A 17,153-nucleotide genomic window follows, 5' to 3' on the forward strand; every position below is an offset into this window, starting at 1 on the left:
TGCATTTCTCAAAGCAACATTAACTGGGGAGCAGGGTGGTTCCAAAAGTACCGATCTGAATGAGGCTGCTCTTGGGAGGGATGTCTGGATTGCCTTGGCTTTCATGCAATCTGCAATAATCCCTCTGCCTCTGTCTGAAGCCTTCCTTCACCACACGTCCAAGTTGTCTGCATTGATCACATTCTGCTATTATTTTGGATACTCCTGAAGCCAAAGCAATTAAAAAAAAAAATGCCAGAGAAGCCTCATATTAACTCAAACATGATGCCAAAGTGATCTCCAAAAAAGTTTATTAGCATGATTAAAAACATCTTCTTGAATAGTAACAGAATTTCTGAACATGAAAGCATATCAGTGGCTAAACCTTATAACCAATATTTGGAATTGAACAGACAGCTTTATTGCCAGTCTTCATTGTATTAAAAACAATCCACATGTTGGTTCCATGAAGTCATGACTATTGCTTTGTCTGGGAATGAGTCCCTACGGCAATTAAGTATAAAAAATATCTTCCATCATCATTGGAGGGTGACCTGCATTGGAGTGTGACTCCGAGTTAAGAGCTGATAAAAATCCACAAAGAGTTGGGGTTTTGCTTTTTAAAAACATTCCTTTTACACACTACAAAGAAATAATTAGTATTTTGGTTTTTAAGTTCCTACTTGATAGTTAAAATGGCAGTCCCCAGAGGCCCTCCCATCACACAACTGTGAACGCAGACCCTCCTCTTGAGGGTGCAATCTTGGGGTGGGCTCAGAAGACTCTGGCCTCCACATGTTTACACGGGTTTGAGGACAAAGACAGCATCATCCAGAACATAATAGTCATTATACATGTCGCCTTCACACAGGTATGGCAGTCTGGTGAACGCTTCGATAACAAAACCAGCTTTGCTGAAAACTTCAGGCAGACTGTTCACTTGTTCTTCCCAATTCTGTCCCTTGATTTCCAAAATTTCTGATGGTTTCTCCCACTTGCCACCTACTAAAACAAATAAAAACAATGAGTTAAATTCTTGAACAAACAAGCTCTTTAAAGAGGAGATCAGGAAGGAACAGTCTCTCCCAAGAACCTGGAATATTCCAGGCACTGGGTGCTCCGGTGGATCCTATCCCTCACACTCAGGGACACCCTGAGGCAGGTGGGCACAGGAGCACAGGCTCAGCGGGGCGGAACTTACCTCACCCTGTCACAGAGTTAACGAGCGTCAGAGCAGAAATGCACCCAGGCCTGTTAGGATCCAAAGCCCGTGCTGTCACCTTCTCTGACAGTGTCTCCAGTGGTTCCCTCTGTGGGACCGATTAGGAGGTGTAATGGCCGAGATTCAGAAAACTGGTCATTAAACACTGGAGTCATTAAACACTGGAGTCATTAAATACTGAGGCAACAGTAACATGATATTTGAAAGGGGCCTTTGACCAAATACAAGAAAATATTACTGAAGCAGTAAATTTCCCACCTAGAGAGATTTATCAGGCTGAACATAAAAACAGGCTCATGAGGGATTTTAATTTATAAAAACAGATCATCAGCAGTGTTTTTCAAAGGAAGCTGACCCACACCCTAGATTTTCAGAACACGAGAATGGAGGAGTCAGTCAGTCCCAAACCTGGGAGCAGCAGGTATTCTGGGAAATAGAGGAATAGGGAAGGTCTTTCAAATACACACTCAAGGCAAGCACTGACTAGGGACACACACAGAGACACATGAGTGCTTCAAGAAGTTTGTGGAAAATGGAATTAATGAATTAAAAAAAGAAAATGGAATCAGAAGTAATCTTTTTTTTTAAGATTTATTTATTTGAAAGGCAGAGTTACAGACAGGGAAAGAGGGAGGGGGAGGGGGGAAGGGGGAGAGAAATAAATCTTCCATCCACTGGTTCACTCCCCAAATGGCCACAATGGCTAGAGTTGGGCCAATCCGAAGCCAGAAGCTTCTTCTGGTCTCCCACGTGGGTGCAGGGGTCCAAGGACTTGGACCATCTTCCACCACTTTTCCCGAGCTGGATCCGAAGTGGAGCAGCTGGGACTCAAAATGGCACCCATATGGAATGCCAGCACTGCAAGTGGTGGCTTTCCATACCACACCACAGTGCCAGCCCCAGTAAAAGATATTTATTTTGGTGTAAAAAATATTTTGAAATCCATGTACCATTTTTTACACCTACTTTCCATGACCTTTTTGATGATCCCTCATAATAGATTTACACTTTGGGATAATTTTAGATGCTATGGTGATAAAAAAACACACATATATCCTTAGATATTCATACTGAGGATGACTTTGTGTTGATGAGAAAAGATTATCAGCAGATGTCAAGGGCACAACTGCTGTAGCAGAAGACTGCTCCTTACTTTCAGCGGCCCGGCCCGGAGCCCTCTCCCACATCTGGGGAGTTCCCTCGGCAGCGTCCTGGTGGGAGACAAAGCCTGGGGAAGCAGCGTGCCGGCCTTCCTTGCAGGTGAGGCCTTGGGACATGACTTAGGTTCTGACACTCATCTGAGACCTGAGATGAAAACCTAGTGACCCAGGGAGGTGGAAACATGGGGCTTGTTTAGGGCCAGGGGAGGGCCGAGGGGGCAGGCGATGGCAGTGAGACCAGGCAGCTGGGGCAGCAGCTGAGTGGCACTGATGGAAAAGCTTACGCATCCGGTGCCTGGCAGCCGCAGTGTGCCTCCAGACCGGTTTCACAGCGTGATTTGGCCCATCATTGCTGGCTGGGCACACCACACACGATTCCTCAGGCCTCCTCTGGGAGCTGTGCCCAAATCCTTTCAATATGTTTCCTTTTGCTTAAGTCAGCCGGAGTCAGCTCCTGCTGCTTACAAAGAAGAGTCTGACTGATGACACTTTACCGCCTCCAAGCCCGGAGGGAGGGTTAATAAGGTTGGGATGCTGCGTATTTGCTTTACAATACATTAAAAGGGGATCTTTGGGGGTGGGTATTAGGTCTAGCAGTTGAGATGCCCACGCCTCATACTGGAATACCTGGGTTCAATATCTGCTTCCTGCCAATGCAGACCCTAGGAGGCAATATGATGGCTCAAGTAGCTAAGTCTCTGCCACCCACGTGGGAGATCTGGATGGAGTTTCTGACTCCCAAAGGTATGGAATTAGCAGATGGGAGTACATGCTCTCTCTCTGCCTCTCAAATGAATAAATTTTTAAAACTTTTAGGGGCTGGCACAGTGGGTTAAGCTGGTTGTGACACTGACATCCCATATTAGAGTGCCAGTTCAACTTGCCACTGCTCTGCTTCAAACCCAGCTCCCTACATGCGCCTGGGAAGGCAGCAGAAGATGGCCCAAGTGTACTGCTCCCTGCCACCCACCTGGGAGACCCAGATGGAATCCTTAGGGCTCCTGACTTCCACCTGGTCCAGACCTGGCAGTTGTGGCCATTTGCAGGGTGAATGAGGAGATGGAAGACCTCTTTCTCTCTCTTCTTTTCTCTCCCTTTCCCTCTCTCTTTCTCTCTCTCCCTCTCTCCCTGTCACTATCTCCCAAATAAATAAATAAGTCTCAAAAAAAAAAAAAGTTAAGGGGGGAGGGTCTTTGATTCCAAAACTTGGGACATAACTAATTCATGACAGACTATGTATTTTCTTCATTGAACTCAGATGTGCTGTTTGCTACTTCTTCTCTGGTCTCTCCAACTCTGTGCCCAGCAGGTACCAGCCCAGAGCAAGGCACACAGAAGGTGCCCCAAGCCAGCAACTGGCCTGCTCTGGAAATACCGAGCACTGCTTATCTGTCAAATCATACTCCTTCCTGGAATATGCACTACATTACCCGTACATCAAAATCTCACTCAAAACAGCTCACACCTAAGGAGGATTTGTAAAACCCATGGGGGTGGGGTCACATGCATACTCAGAAACGTGCCACAGGCTGAAATCTAAACTTTACATGGTGCAACTCGATTACGAACCATCTTTACACAATTTCAAAAAGTTCCCAATTGTGGTTCCTTAATAAGAGTTCCTCTCTTCAGTTCTTGCTTTCTTAAAAAAAAAAAAAAAAAAAAAAAGGAGAAAAAATAAAAGCCAAGTCTCTTTCCAAACACAGAGAGAGAAAAGGAAAGAGAAATGGAAACTGCTCACAAAGGCAAGATCGGCCCCCATCTGGGAATCAATTTGATCCTATTTTATATCGGTAAGGTTCTTTTAATACATTTCTATTTTAAGCTCTTACAGAATAATTTTTAAATGTGTAACATGAAGGAAATTGTTAGAGCTGATAAGTTTCCTTTTTCCCCAGTGAAAGGGGGAATAAAAGAATCGCTGAGAAAAGTTTCCTATTAAATGCCTGGAAATTCCCTTTGCTGCTTTAGAGAACAGCTCACTGAGGGGTTGAAAATATTCTTAAAGCCACTTGGGATAGTCATCAAGTGATTTAAGTCCCTTAGAGGCAAATTCACTCTACAGAGTGAGCACTAGATGGGTATTTGCTGAATATTTTCTAGCAATGGCACCCCCATCACAAAACCATTGTTAAAATGTACGTGTTTCTCAGTGAGAGAGAAAGTGTTTCCTGAGCATTCAGACTATCGGGCAGGGAAGGGTGCAAAAGTTCTTAAAATTAATTTCTTACCATCTCTAAGGAACATGTCAAAATGTCAACAGTGATTGTTTTGAATAAAGGAACAAGGGTGACTTTTTGCTTCCACTTTTATTTTCCTAACAGATATATATGACCTTTATAAACTATCTTAGTGTTATTTTAAATAAGAATTCTTGTCTTTAAGAGATATAGCCTGAAAGATGTGCACATAAAATGTCTGGGATTTGCCCTAAAATGACACGGGAGTGAGGGAGTTGGTGGAATGGGAGGTGAGAAGACTGGGCTGGGGCCTGGGATGGTAGGGTGCTCACTGGGTTAGTCTGCTACTTTTGTGTACATGGGAAATCTTCTCTAACAAAACGCTTATTGTAAGTGTGAAAAATTAGGTCCCTATTTATTTTCTAACTTAGATTTTAAAATACAAAAATGATTTTTAAATCTCCTCCACTAAGGAGAGATAAATTTGCAACCTTCTCAGCAGATACTATGTTTTAAAAAGACAAACCCTATAGAATGAGATTTCTTAAAGAGAAATTTTTCAAAGGCGCAGACTGTGGTATGATCTATTATCCAAACTTCTCTTTTTTGCTAATATGTTGCTTAACTGGTGGGGGAGGAACAGCCATTTCCTTACAAGGGTGTCTGGGTAGGGAGCCACCACCACTGGCTGAGTGGAGGAGAAGCAAGGCCATCAGTCACAAGGGCATTTGCAGAGTACTTACTGAGTCCCCCAGGCTAGCACCTTCTCTGCCAAGTGGTGAAGCTGCAGGTTAAACCAAGACCAAACTCCAAATCTGTGAATACCTACTTTATCCTGTGCCGCCAGTGCTTAAAGAATTGTGCTAAAAGTCATCTTCCAACATTTTTATCTAGAAGCTGACTTGAGATTGAGACACAGTTTAACTCTACTACACTCTAGCAGGCCCAACTGTTCCAAATTTCCAATGTATAAGGGTGACTCTACATAGTAAAAGTTCCTGTGTCTCTCTAAGGTGATCAGTCCTGGGCAGCAGACCTGAGGTTGTACTGACCAGAGGTGAGTTCAGGGCCCTGGCTGAAGCCCATGCTGGGCTGAGCCTCCTGCAGACAAAGGCCTGCAGAACCTCCAGAGCCCACCGTGCCCTCTCGGCTGCTTTATATTTATCACCTCCCAGCAAACTGCCCAGCACGCCTCAAACTGTGTGAACACTAAAATTAAGATGCACCAAAAAGAGGCTGCATCACAAATGACACGATGCTAATTTTAATCTCTCTTCTGTTCTGAATGAGAACCTATAAGAAAAATGTTAAGTGAGAAAGAGCCCCTTTCTCAAACTTAAGCAGCAGACCTCTTGGGCTACTTTCTAAGTTCATTTACAGTAGCCAAGGAGACAAATCAGACTGCTTGGAACCAGAGAACCTGGCAGAATATGTGCAATATAAATTAGATAAATCCCATTTTGTCTCAACCAATACTATTTTATATATGGCCTCCCTTGTCCCAGAAAGGGTTGAGGTCAGGCCTTGCCATTTGTATCAGCACTTGAGAGCCTTCCAGCCTCACATGCCTGGGACTAGAGGGCCAAGGTGGGGCACCCAGGCTGCCTGACTTGGGTAGGTGCACTGCCTGGCAAACGGAGCACCAGCCTGCAAATCCCCAGTAGCACATCCCCTTATCTCTAAAATGACAGCAGCAGCAGCAACAGATATCTTTTACTAAGTACTACGTTGTAGGCATGTAAATACTCCTTACGAAGCTGCTCACTTAACTCGCATTAACTGTACAATATCAACGATAACTACCCCAACTCTACTGCACAGATACAGGGATCACAGAGCTGGCAACTGGTAGAGGGAGGATTCGAACTCAAGTCTACTCTTTAACACAATATTGTTAATCAAATAAGATAAACGCTACAAGAGACTACAGAATAGGGTACAAGTGCCAGGAAGAAATCTGATCTCAGCCACAACGTGGCTGGCTCACTCGGCCTCTGCTCAATAATCAAAGACCTTGCAGGCTACGCCAGGGCTACATTTCCACAGGTGTACATCTTGCCTTCTATCGTGTTTCCCAAAGGGATGCCTGGCTCACAAAAGACCAATTGTGAATTGCAGTGAATTCCTAGTAATCTCAACCTCCACAAGGCCAAAAAATCCCTCTTGCTCATGAGCTCAGTAAGAGGCTACAGCATCTGTGTGAGGAGCTTTGATCCACGCTACCAGGCTGAATACAACACGCCTATGTGTCGAGGGGTACAGGGGACAATTCAGGCTCTGAGGGATTCCATGGCCCGCGAAGGATCAAAGGAAAGCTTGTAAAACGCAAGAGGGTACACGGAAGCCTGATCTTCAAACTCTGGTCAGCTGCCACCTCTGCTCACGACGTGGGTTCCAGCTGCAGCCTCTCTGGGGCTGTCTTCCAGGAGCCAGACACCCGGCAAACCAGCAGGCAGAGGTCAGGAATCACACAAGTTAAGACAAACAAGGACCACTGGTGTGCACCTTGATAACCTTGCTTGAAAGGAACAGCTGGGTTTCCTAAACTACACATGTCAGAACTCAGGCAAAGTGAGGTGAGAAAACCGCTCAACAAACCACTCCTGCTTCCTCCTGCAGGTGCTGTGGGGGCCTGCACCGTCTCCATCACACAACCACGTTACTTGGAAGTGGACCTCACTTACAAGACTGTCACTATCGATTGCACCTTCTCCAAGAGTGGCTGCCCTTCGGCGCAAACAACAAGCTTGTGGTTCCGCCATGGCGTGCAACAGCCTGAGAACCTGTGCTTGGATGGCTGCAGAAGTGAGGCAGACAAATTCACAGTGAGGGAAGTACTAGCCCAAAATCAAGTTTCCCTCACCATAAACAGAGTGACTTCAAACGACAGTGCAATTTACATCTGTGGAATCGCTGTTGCTACTCATGCACTGGCACCGGGAGCTAAGCAAACTGGAGATGGGACCATGCTGGTGGTGAGAGGTCAGTCGGGCTTCATTTCACCATGTTTGTTCACATTTTGCTCAGCCCTTAAAGTCGCACGTCACTTACCTGCACAAATTATAAGTTTGTTAACTTAATACCTGAACCAGTGAAAGGCATGATCTGAGGCCAGGGTGGTATGAGTTTGAATTGAAAACGGACTCTGAGCCCGGCTCCCAGCATCCACGGTCAATGGTGTGCTGGAGGCCAGGTTTGCTTTCAATATCCAGACTTCACTAGTGAAGGTGGACCAAGTTCTTCCTTCTTGCCAACTGCAATGATTGGGTGTGAGGTAACTAGTTTAAAGGAAAACTTAAACAATGATTAACTAAATCAGCTCTCTCAAGAACTGGTCCAGTGTTGTACCACCATCTAGAACAAGCATCAATGATCAATAAATCAGACCAGAAAGAATACACATTAAGGAGAATAAATACAAACTTGAAAAGAAGCCACTAGAGGATCCTGACCCTTCCCACACTGCCTAGATATAGAGAACAGAAAGCAATGGCTTCCTGAGATTTGCTAAAACCCATGACAATTCCTCACCCACACGAGGACATCAAACCTAACTCCTATAAATAATTTCATCAAGTCATCTCCCTGAGTTGTTCAAGATTTAGAAATTTCAGAGCAGAAGCTTATCATATGATTCCGGGGGAAGGAAGCCATAGGAAGGAACTCCTTGCCTTTTTTGAATCTTTTTTCTTAAAAAGGTTGCTGGTGTGAGGAGCCCTGAGGTCATGAAACATGAGCTCAGAATCAACCAGCCTTTTGGTTTTAAAACAGGACTCTGGGACCCAAGACTGTTTGCTGTTACAATCCCTGTTTTAAACTATTACAGGTGTTCCAATGGCCCTCTGATTCTCAAGTGTCATTTAGCCTTAGTTTATTCTCACTGGGGAGATAAATTATAAATGAGTTTTATGAGTGACTTAATAAAGTGCTTTTAATAGTGCCTGGCATGTAGTAAATAATAAAGGTTAGCTATTGATCATAACACACATACTACTTCTAAGTTTCACTGCATTAGCCATCTATCACAAAAAATGCCAAAAGGGAAAATGGCTGTAAAGAGAGACTCCTCTTTAAGGGCAGAAGTGAAAGTTTCCCTAAAACAGACATGGCAGCTTCCTGCCAGAGCTCCTACTGTAGCACATAAACATCTTTTACAGTTATATAAATGTGGTTACTTTGTTGGTTTCACAAATAAAAATGTATAATGAGTTCACACATCCAATATCCACAGGATATTTAATTAAAAGTATAGCATAGTGGGCTTCATTATAAAGAAGGAACCGCACACGTGCCACTTAAAAAATCTGTCTTTAGAGAGCAACAAGTGCTTTGATTCTCAATGTACAGCCTTTTTGGTTCCTTTTTACGATTTTTTTTTTATTGGAAAATCAGAGTATTAGAGAGAGAGAGAGAGAGAGAGAGAGAGAGAGAGAGAGAGAGATCTTCCAAATGCTGGTTCATTCTCCAGATGGCCACAATGGCCAGAGCTGGGCCAGGTTGAAGCCAAGAGCCAGGAGCTTCTTCCAGGACTCCCATATGGGTGGCAGGTGCCCAAACACTTGGGCCATCTTCTGCTGCTTTCTCCAGTCCATCAGCAAGGAGCTGGATTGGAAGTAGAACAGTTGGGACTTTAGAACTAGCACTCACATGAGATGCTGTTGTTGCAGGTGGTGGCTTAACCCACTACACCACAATGCCAGCCCCTCAGGTTCCCTTACTGGCCATACTATCCAACTGTGTATATACACTGATGGTCCCAAGGTTATACACATGTTAGCACTAACAAGCACATGTGAAATATCTCATTTACAAAGGTAGATTCTTGACCACACTTCCACCAAAAGAAATTTCAAATGCCCTCAAAATATGTTGAAATGTTTATCTAACTTCTAGTAAGGTTTTTAATAAAAAATAGTTTTAGCATATGACAGATGGATAGAATTTGTTAAGTTTTTCTGAATTTAAATTTTATCTACTTATTTATTTGAGAGGCAGAGAGGGAGAGGAAGAAAAGAAAGAGGGAACAGACAAAATGGACTGAAGCTGGGAGCCAGGAATTCAATCCAGGTCTCCCACATGGGCAGCAGGGACCCAAGTACTCAAGCCATCACCTGCTATCTTCGAGGGTAAACATTAGCAGACAGCTGGAATAGGGAGCACAGCCAAGACTTAAATCAAGAACTGCAATGTGCACATATTCCAACCAGTGGCATAACTGCTAGCCAAATGCCTACCCCTAAGTTTTTTTTTTTTTTTAAAGATGTATCTATTTATTTGATAGTGAGAGTTACATAGAGGGAAGGAGAGGCAGAGAGAGAGGTCTTCCATCCGCTGGTTCACTCCACAATTGGCCGCAACGGCTAGAGCTGCGCCAATCCAAAGCCAGGAGCCAGGAGCTTCCTCCGGGTCTCCCACGCAGGTGCAGGGACCCAAGGACTTGGGCCATCTTCCACTGTTTTCCCAGGTCATAGCAGAGCTGCACTGGAAGTGGAGCAGCCAGGACTGGAACTGGTGCCCAAATGGGATGCCAGTACTACAGGCGGTGGCTTTACCCACGACATCACAGCACCAGCCCCTAAGTTTTTTATTTTTAAAAACACTCATTGGGGCCAGTGCTGTGGCACAGTAGGTTAAGCCTCTGCCTGTGGTGCTAGCATCCCATGTGGGTACCAGTTCGAGTCCTGGCTGCTCCACTTCCAATCCAGCTCCCTGCTAATGGCCTGGGAAAGCAGTAGAAGATGGCCCAAGTGCTTGGGCCCCTGCACTCACACGAAAGACCCAGAAGAAGCTCCTGGCTCCTGGCTTCGAATCGGCGCAGCTCCAGCCATTGCGGCCATTTGGGGAGTGAACCAGTGGGAAGACCTCTCTCTCTCTCTCCCTTTCTCTGTCTGTAACTCTGCCTCTCAAATAAATACATAAATCTTTTAAAAAAATAAAATAAAAATAAAAACACTCCTTGGTAACATTTTTGGTATAATATATTTGAAGAAGCGGTGACCCAGCTTTAACTATCATACAACTGGGTGTTTTCTGAAGAGATCCTGAATAATGTTTTATATGATAGGCAGGCAGGGTGAGTTCATGTTTTGCCTCTAACATGTAGCTTCAATTATATTTTATATGTATATTTGCAAGAATATGTGTCAATAGTGACTGTGTCTCTCTGGTTGGTAATGAAGAAAGCAAGCTTCTCAGCAGGGAAGTGCGGAGCCTGCTGACGGCTCTCCTAGCATTGCTCTCCATCTACATCGCTGGCGTCTGCGTCATCTTCATCATCTTCTCCAAAGTAAGCCAAATCTTCTTGCACTGGGTGTTCCTACAGCCGTGAATATTATCTTAAGGAGCACAGCTTCCACCTCTCCACAAGCTGTGAGCCTCGGAAATGGGCTCACCTAGCTAGCACCTCCCTTCTAAGTGTGGGGACACCAGTCACAGAAAGGTCAACAGAAGGCATGGACTGTCAACCCCGAAATTCTTACCATACAGGGTACATGATTTACAGTGCTCTCTTTAACACAGGGCTAAGAGATCACCTTCTATGCTATTTTTCTACTGCAGGGGTCGGGGCTGGAGAGGTGAGGAGGGCACTATTGTCATCTATGAAAGTCCCAAGGATGGTCTTTATGAGCAAAAAAGGTTCATGAAGAGATTAGAGGATGTGTTAAATATTCAAACAGGACTCAAGTTACTGAGAAAGAATACCTTTTCATTGCATAAGAAGGGATGTGTATGTTTATATTAGGATTATGGTAAATCCTAAAATCAATATTGGTTAAAGTTGTTAAATTGACTTATTAATGGAATAAAAGTCTCTTAGAAATGATATGAAAAGTATTAACTTTTACTTATACCATTCAAATCTAATTATGGTACAGACATCTGTCACAAGAGATGTTTTATAGACTTTCCTTTTTCTTCTTGGCAGGCAAAATCTAACATCCTAAGAAACAAAAAAACAAAAGAAGATCCACAAAAGGTACAGATCTATACTTGTCAATATTTCTTGAATTGTGGTTGGCTGTAATCACTTCAAATCTGAAGGATTTTGGGAAACAAAAACAAAAGCAAGCAAGCAAGCAACAGACAGCAGAGTAACTCTGTATCATAGATACTAACATTTGCTGTTGTCCAGAAAGTCCATGGTAAATTCAAGTGGTGAACTGTGATTTAAGTGTGACAGTTCTCACCCATAAATTCTAATCAGTGTACTCCAAATGAAAAGAAAAACTACAGGCATTGTGTTGTGTGGTTGAACATCTGAGATTGGTTGTAGCAAAGAAAAAGTTATGATGTACAGCAATCATGGCTCACGGTCACAGAAGAGATTTTTTTCTCACTGTATTTACAGAAAAGTGCTCGGAGAATTTTTCAGGAAATTGCTCAAGAACTGTACCATAAGAGATACGTGGGCAGAAGCCAACAACCTGTAAGTGTCAAATATCAAGAAGATTTAATACAGATATAAAGCATGTTTGAAAAAAGCTCTACTGCCAACACACTGTCAATAATCGTGTTTTTCTTTAGCAAAGCCTGGAGGAGGACTTGCCCGTAAGATGAATTCTTACACAAATGAAGGACATCTGACACAGCATCAACGGCCCCAGGCGGGCGTCTTAGTGGCAGGGGAGCTCTCAGAAGCACACTGCACACAGATAGTACAGATGCAAGGCTTTTGTCGGTGAAAGCCGCTTCACACAGAATCGTGCATGCAGTGATAGGCACTAAGTGAAAGCTGCAAACATTTGGGGATCAAACGATAAAGAAAAAGTTACTTGTTATGAATAAGGGAGTAATATATTCATATTAGAAAAACTGCAGCTAATGAGTCAAGAAACGAGTATGTCTTCAGTCTTGGGGGTTTGAGTGACAGGAAGTATACATCTATCCCATCTGTAATACATCCTGAAAATATTCTTTTAAAGTCTTACAAAAAAGAGGCTTTTCAAACAGGATGCTGTCTTAGAGCTCACAGAGCAGATACCTGGTCTCTGTGACACATGACCAGATTGCCTGAACTTAAACGAAAATGCATACAAAATGATGAACTTTCGTATACTCCTAAAGGTATCTTCTTCTTAAACAGTTGCCAAGAGAGCACATATAACAGGATGTTGATATGAAATGTGGGGTTTTTTTCTTAAATCTAGTTTTAAAAAGAACTTTTACCCAGGAGAGACCATTGTCTAGGGAGCCTTCTTATTCGTCCGTGTATACACAAATACATATTGACAGAGGGCCAATCACCTCAGATACCACAGGGAATAACTATAAACGCCTCCTCACTATTTCTTCTTAATGAGGTTGGGGCAAGTTGTTCAACAAAGGGAAGTGGCCTGAAGGCAGGCCCCGGAAGTAAAAACTGTAAAGTTCCTAAGCAAGGCTTTGAACAAGAAAACTGTTTTCAGTTCCCGTATCCTACGACAAGTACAGGGAAAGTGGTAACCTGACCTCTAAGATTTCTGGAAGGGCACCTGAGGTCCAGAATGCAAGAAGGCCTAGGAGCGTATCTGTTGTTTGAACAATGAATCATTGGTTACCTAACCTTAAACGTGGCTTGTTATTTTCTACATAGGAGAAAGAAAACAACACTTATGAAAACAGAAGCACACTCTCCTACTATGAAAGACCATAAAACCAATGCCATTTTCACCTAAGTCACTCAATGTGCAACTCCAAATTCCCTGGCAACATTAATGGACACAGACCAAGTAGGTCTTAGAAAGAAATACCAAAGTTATAAACGAACAAAACAACTGGCTGTGAGGAAAATACCAGAGTATAAAACACCATAGCTGAAGATAATTATGAAAATACTGAAACTCAACAAAATACAGCTAAAAATATTTTCCTAATTTGTGAAAAAAAAATTCTCAGCAGCCTAACAGTTTCAAAAAGTTCAGCCTAACTTTTCCAAACATTTTTACAATATGCATGCTCTGCTTGGTTCATTCAATGTATGAGGTATGTGATGACTGTCACCCTGAGGAGCTTTAGAAGTTAAACCACCTGCTTTAATCGTGAGTGGAAGACTTGTCGTTGTAAGTTGTAGACAGGATGGGACAATCAGAATCAGCTGGAAGGGAAAAAGGGCAAGAGGACGGTGCCAAAATTTGAGTTTGAGAAGTTCGTTCTGAAAAGTACCTCGAAGTAAAAATCATTTCTTCTGATACTGTAATGGGGCAATAGTATCATGCATATTTTCCTGGTGCAGGATGCCAAATAACTTACATCATGCTACCAACAAAAAGTGAGAAGAGACAAAAGAATAGAGTCAGAAGACAAAAGTCAAGATACAAAGACTCCAAAGCTGATTAAACAGAAAGTTCCGGGACAAATAAGCCACAGCTGACTCTAGATGTCAGTGTTGTGTTAATTTACAACACTGGGGAAGGCATGGGCAATGCACTGACTTTACAAGGACCTCAGCAAGACTAACTTAACTGTTAAGCAACATAGGAAGGTATCAGATAAGGGACTGGGTACAGCAAAGACAGTTCTGCAGTTAATTATCATTTCACTTAAAAAAAATAGTATAGATTCCTCTCTGAAAGCTACCTGAGTGTAAAAATCTAAAATATCCAAAAGTGTGCATGCATCATGAAACATGAATTATAAACTATTATATGTATTTCATTAAAATACTTCTTTTAAACTGGCATTAAGTGAGGCCTATCTTTTTCAAAACCAGATGGAATTTTAAAATATTTTAAGATCCCTTTGGGGCTGGCGTTGTGGCATAGCAGGTTAAGCCGCTGCCTGTGACACCAACAACCCATATGGGCACCAGTTCTAGTCCCAACTGCTTCATTTCTCATCCAGCTCCCTGCTAATGTGCCTGGGAAAGCAGTAGAGGATGGCCCAAGTACTTGGGCCCTGACACCCACATGAGAGACCCAAAGGAAGCTCCTGGCTCCTGGCTGGCCTAGCCCCATCCATTGCAGCCATTTGGGGAGTGAACCAGTATATGGAAGATTTCTCTCTCTTTCTCCCTCTATAACTCTGCCTTTCAAATAAGCAAATATATCTTTAAAAAAAAAAAAGATTTATTCATTGATTTGAAAAGCAGAGTTACAGAGAGGCAGATGCAAAGAGATAGAGTCTTCCATCCACTGGTTCACATCCTAAGTGGCTGCAACGCCAGAGCTGTGCCAATCCAAAGCCAGGAGCCAGGAGCTTCTTCTGGGTCTCCCATGTGTGTGCAGGGACCAAGGAATTGGGACATCCTCTACTGCTTTCCCAGGCCATAGCAGAGAGCTGGATGGGAAGTGGAGCAACCGGGACTCCAATCAGCGCCCATATGGGATGCCCGCACTGCAGGTGGTGGCTTTACCCGCAATGCCACAGCGTTGGCCCCAACAATTTTCTCTTTTTTTAAAAAATTCCTTTGAAAGCATTTTGCACTGATGACTTAAATAAGTGACACCAAACCTTTCTGATCATACATGCCCAGAAAAATGGAAGAGGGAAGGAGCGGGCAGCATGAAACTTCATTTTATTTGTGTGTGTATGTGTAGTATATGCTTGTGTGTATTTATGTAATTTTTTTAAGATTTATTTATTTGGGAGGAAGAGTTAGAAAGAGAAGGGGAAACACAGGGAGACAGGTCTTCCATTCATTGGTTTACTCCCCAAACAGCTGCAATGGCCAGAGCTGGGCCCATTTGAAGCCAGGAGCCATAGCTGCCTCCAGGTCTCTGACTTGGGTGCAGGGGCCCAAGCACTTAGGCCATCTTCCACTGCTTTCCCTGGGGCATTAGCAGGGAGCTGGATCTGAAGAGGAGCAGCCAGGCAACAAACCGGCGCCCATATGGGATGCCGGTGCTGCAGACAGAAGCTTAAGCTACTATGCCACAGCCTATATGTATGTTTTAATCTTAAACTAAAAAAAACAAAAACAAACAAACAAAAACCAGAAATTAAACAATGCCATGAACAGTACTATAAAGAAACTCTATGTTTTTCTTTCTATATTCCAAATTAAATTATTTTGTGTACTCCCACCACTTTGACACCATTGGCTTGGGTAAAATAAATGAACTTCTAAACTAGATGGCAAAAAAAAAAAAAAAAAAAAGAGAGAAAGCACTTACTCCATTGAGGTGAACAGAAAAACCATTCTGAGAACCATTACATTTTTTCAGAAAGCTATTATTTAATAAATATAAATTTCATAGGTATAGCTTTAGGAATATAGCGGTTCTTCCCCCCATCCCCACTCTCATCCCACCTCCTCCTCCCTCTCCCATCCCATTCTTCATTAAAGTTCATTTTTAATTCTCTTTATATACAGAAGACCAACTCTATACTAAGATTTCAATAGTTTGCACACACACAGACACACAAAATATAAAATACTGTCTGAAGACAAATTTTACTGTTAATTCTCACAACTCATTAAGGACAGAGGTCCTGGGGCCGGCGCTGTGGCATAGCAGGTTAATGCCCTGGCCTGAAGCGCTGGCATCCCATATGGGCGCCGGTTTGAGACCCAGCTGATCTACTTCCAATCTAGCTCTCTGCTGTGGCCTGGGAAAGCAGTGGAAGATGGCCCAAGTCCTTAGGCCCCTGTGCCCACGTGGGAGATTTTAAAGAAGCTCCTGCCTCCTGGATTTGGATCAGCACAGCTCCAGCTGTTGTGGCCAATTGGGGAGTGAACCAGTGGATGGAAGACCTCTCTCTCTCTCTCTCTCTCTCTGTGTGTAACTCTGACTTTCAAATAAATAATTTAAGGGGGGAGGGGCAGAAGTCCTACATAGGGAGCAAGTACACAGTGACTCCTGTTGTTGATTTAACACTTGACACTCTTATTTATGATATCAGTGATCACCCGAGGTTCTTGTCATGAGCTGTCAAGGCTATGGAAGCCTTTTGAGTCCGCAAAACACTCCGTCAGTATTTAGACAGGGCCATAAGCAAAGTGGAAGTTCTCTCCTCCTTCAGAGAAAGGTACCTCCTTCTTTCCATTGGGATCTCACTCATGGAGATCCTTCATATAGGTCATTTTTTGCCACAGTGTCTTGGCTTTCCATGCCTGAAATGTTCTCATGAGAGAACCATTACATTTTGGCACTTAATTCCAGGGCTAAAAATACACGGCTCTTTGCTGAACTAACCAGGAGACAAAATATCTCAGATAAACTAGTATTTGATTCAGAATACGCCTTTCCCAATGTAAGCAACAGCTGTGTTTCGAAGATGGATTTTTACGATGAAATTTGGAACACACATTCCCAAGAGGAAGTTCTATTCTGCGAGGTCCCATGTAAAAATGCCTGGTCTATATATAATATTCATTCTTGGATTCATCCACCTAGCCAACAGTATTTTTTTTTTATTGAGAGCTATCGTATTATACAATCCAAAGGCCTCTTTTGCACACTATCCTTGGGTCACACTGAACTCGCCCTACCCCATCCCTGCCGTGTTCACACCTTCATGCTTTTGCACAGCCCCCTCTCTGCCTGTTAAAAATGCTTCACAGACAACAAACCCTGCTCTAATGTCACCAACAGGAAACTTTCGCTAACTCCCCTGACAGTTAATGGCTCTTTCCTTCTCTAACCCAACAACATTTGACATATTTCTTACTACACAGTCCTGCCATTACCTCCC

General features: G+C 43.2%; 2 protein-coding genes across 8 annotated transcripts in view; one reads left to right on the forward strand and one right to left on the reverse strand.

Annotated features, from left to right (window-relative positions):
- Positions 1–273: 273 nt before the first annotated feature.
- METTL9 (methyltransferase 9, His-X-His N1(pi)-histidine) overlaps positions 274–17,153 on the reverse strand; it is a 56,190-nt gene continuing 39,310 nt past the window's right edge. For 2 of the 4 annotated variants that reach the window (XM_089321494.1, XM_002711822.6), the window contains exon 5: positions 274–981. In XM_089321494.1, coding sequence (XP_089177620.1) covers positions 779–981 — 203 coding nt within the window. In that variant the 3' untranslated portion in view covers positions 274–778. Of the gene's footprint in view, positions 985–17,153 lie in introns of all 4 variants that reach the window. The other 2 variants (XM_089321493.1, XM_008257874.5) reach the window with 1 other exon arrangement.
- Positions 4,067–14,199, forward strand: IGSF6 (immunoglobulin superfamily member 6). Of its 4 annotated transcripts, none has more exons than XM_008257872.5 (6): positions 4,067–4,154; positions 7,161–7,523; positions 10,721–10,827; positions 11,467–11,517; positions 11,890–11,967; positions 12,066–14,199. In XM_008257872.5, exons 1-6 carry the CDS (start codon positions 4,088–4,090, stop codon positions 12,096–12,098), a joined length of 699 nt encoding a protein of 232 aa, XP_008256094.2. In that variant the 5' UTR covers positions 4,067–4,087; the 3' UTR covers positions 12,099–14,199. The 4 variants fall into 4 exon arrangements, with proteins under 4 accessions (XP_008256094.2, XP_008256093.2, XP_089177622.1 ...); XM_008257871.5 differs by having other exon boundaries at positions 13,114–14,199; XM_089321496.1 differs by lacking the exon at positions 7,161–7,523.

Source organism: Oryctolagus cuniculus, chromosome 19, assembly GCF_051225735.1.
Source record: "Oryctolagus cuniculus isolate XC-2025 breed Fujian yellow rabbit chromosome 19, ASM5122573v1, whole genome shotgun sequence".
In the NCBI taxonomy this organism is placed as follows: Eukaryota; Metazoa; Chordata; class Mammalia; order Lagomorpha; family Leporidae; genus Oryctolagus; species Oryctolagus cuniculus.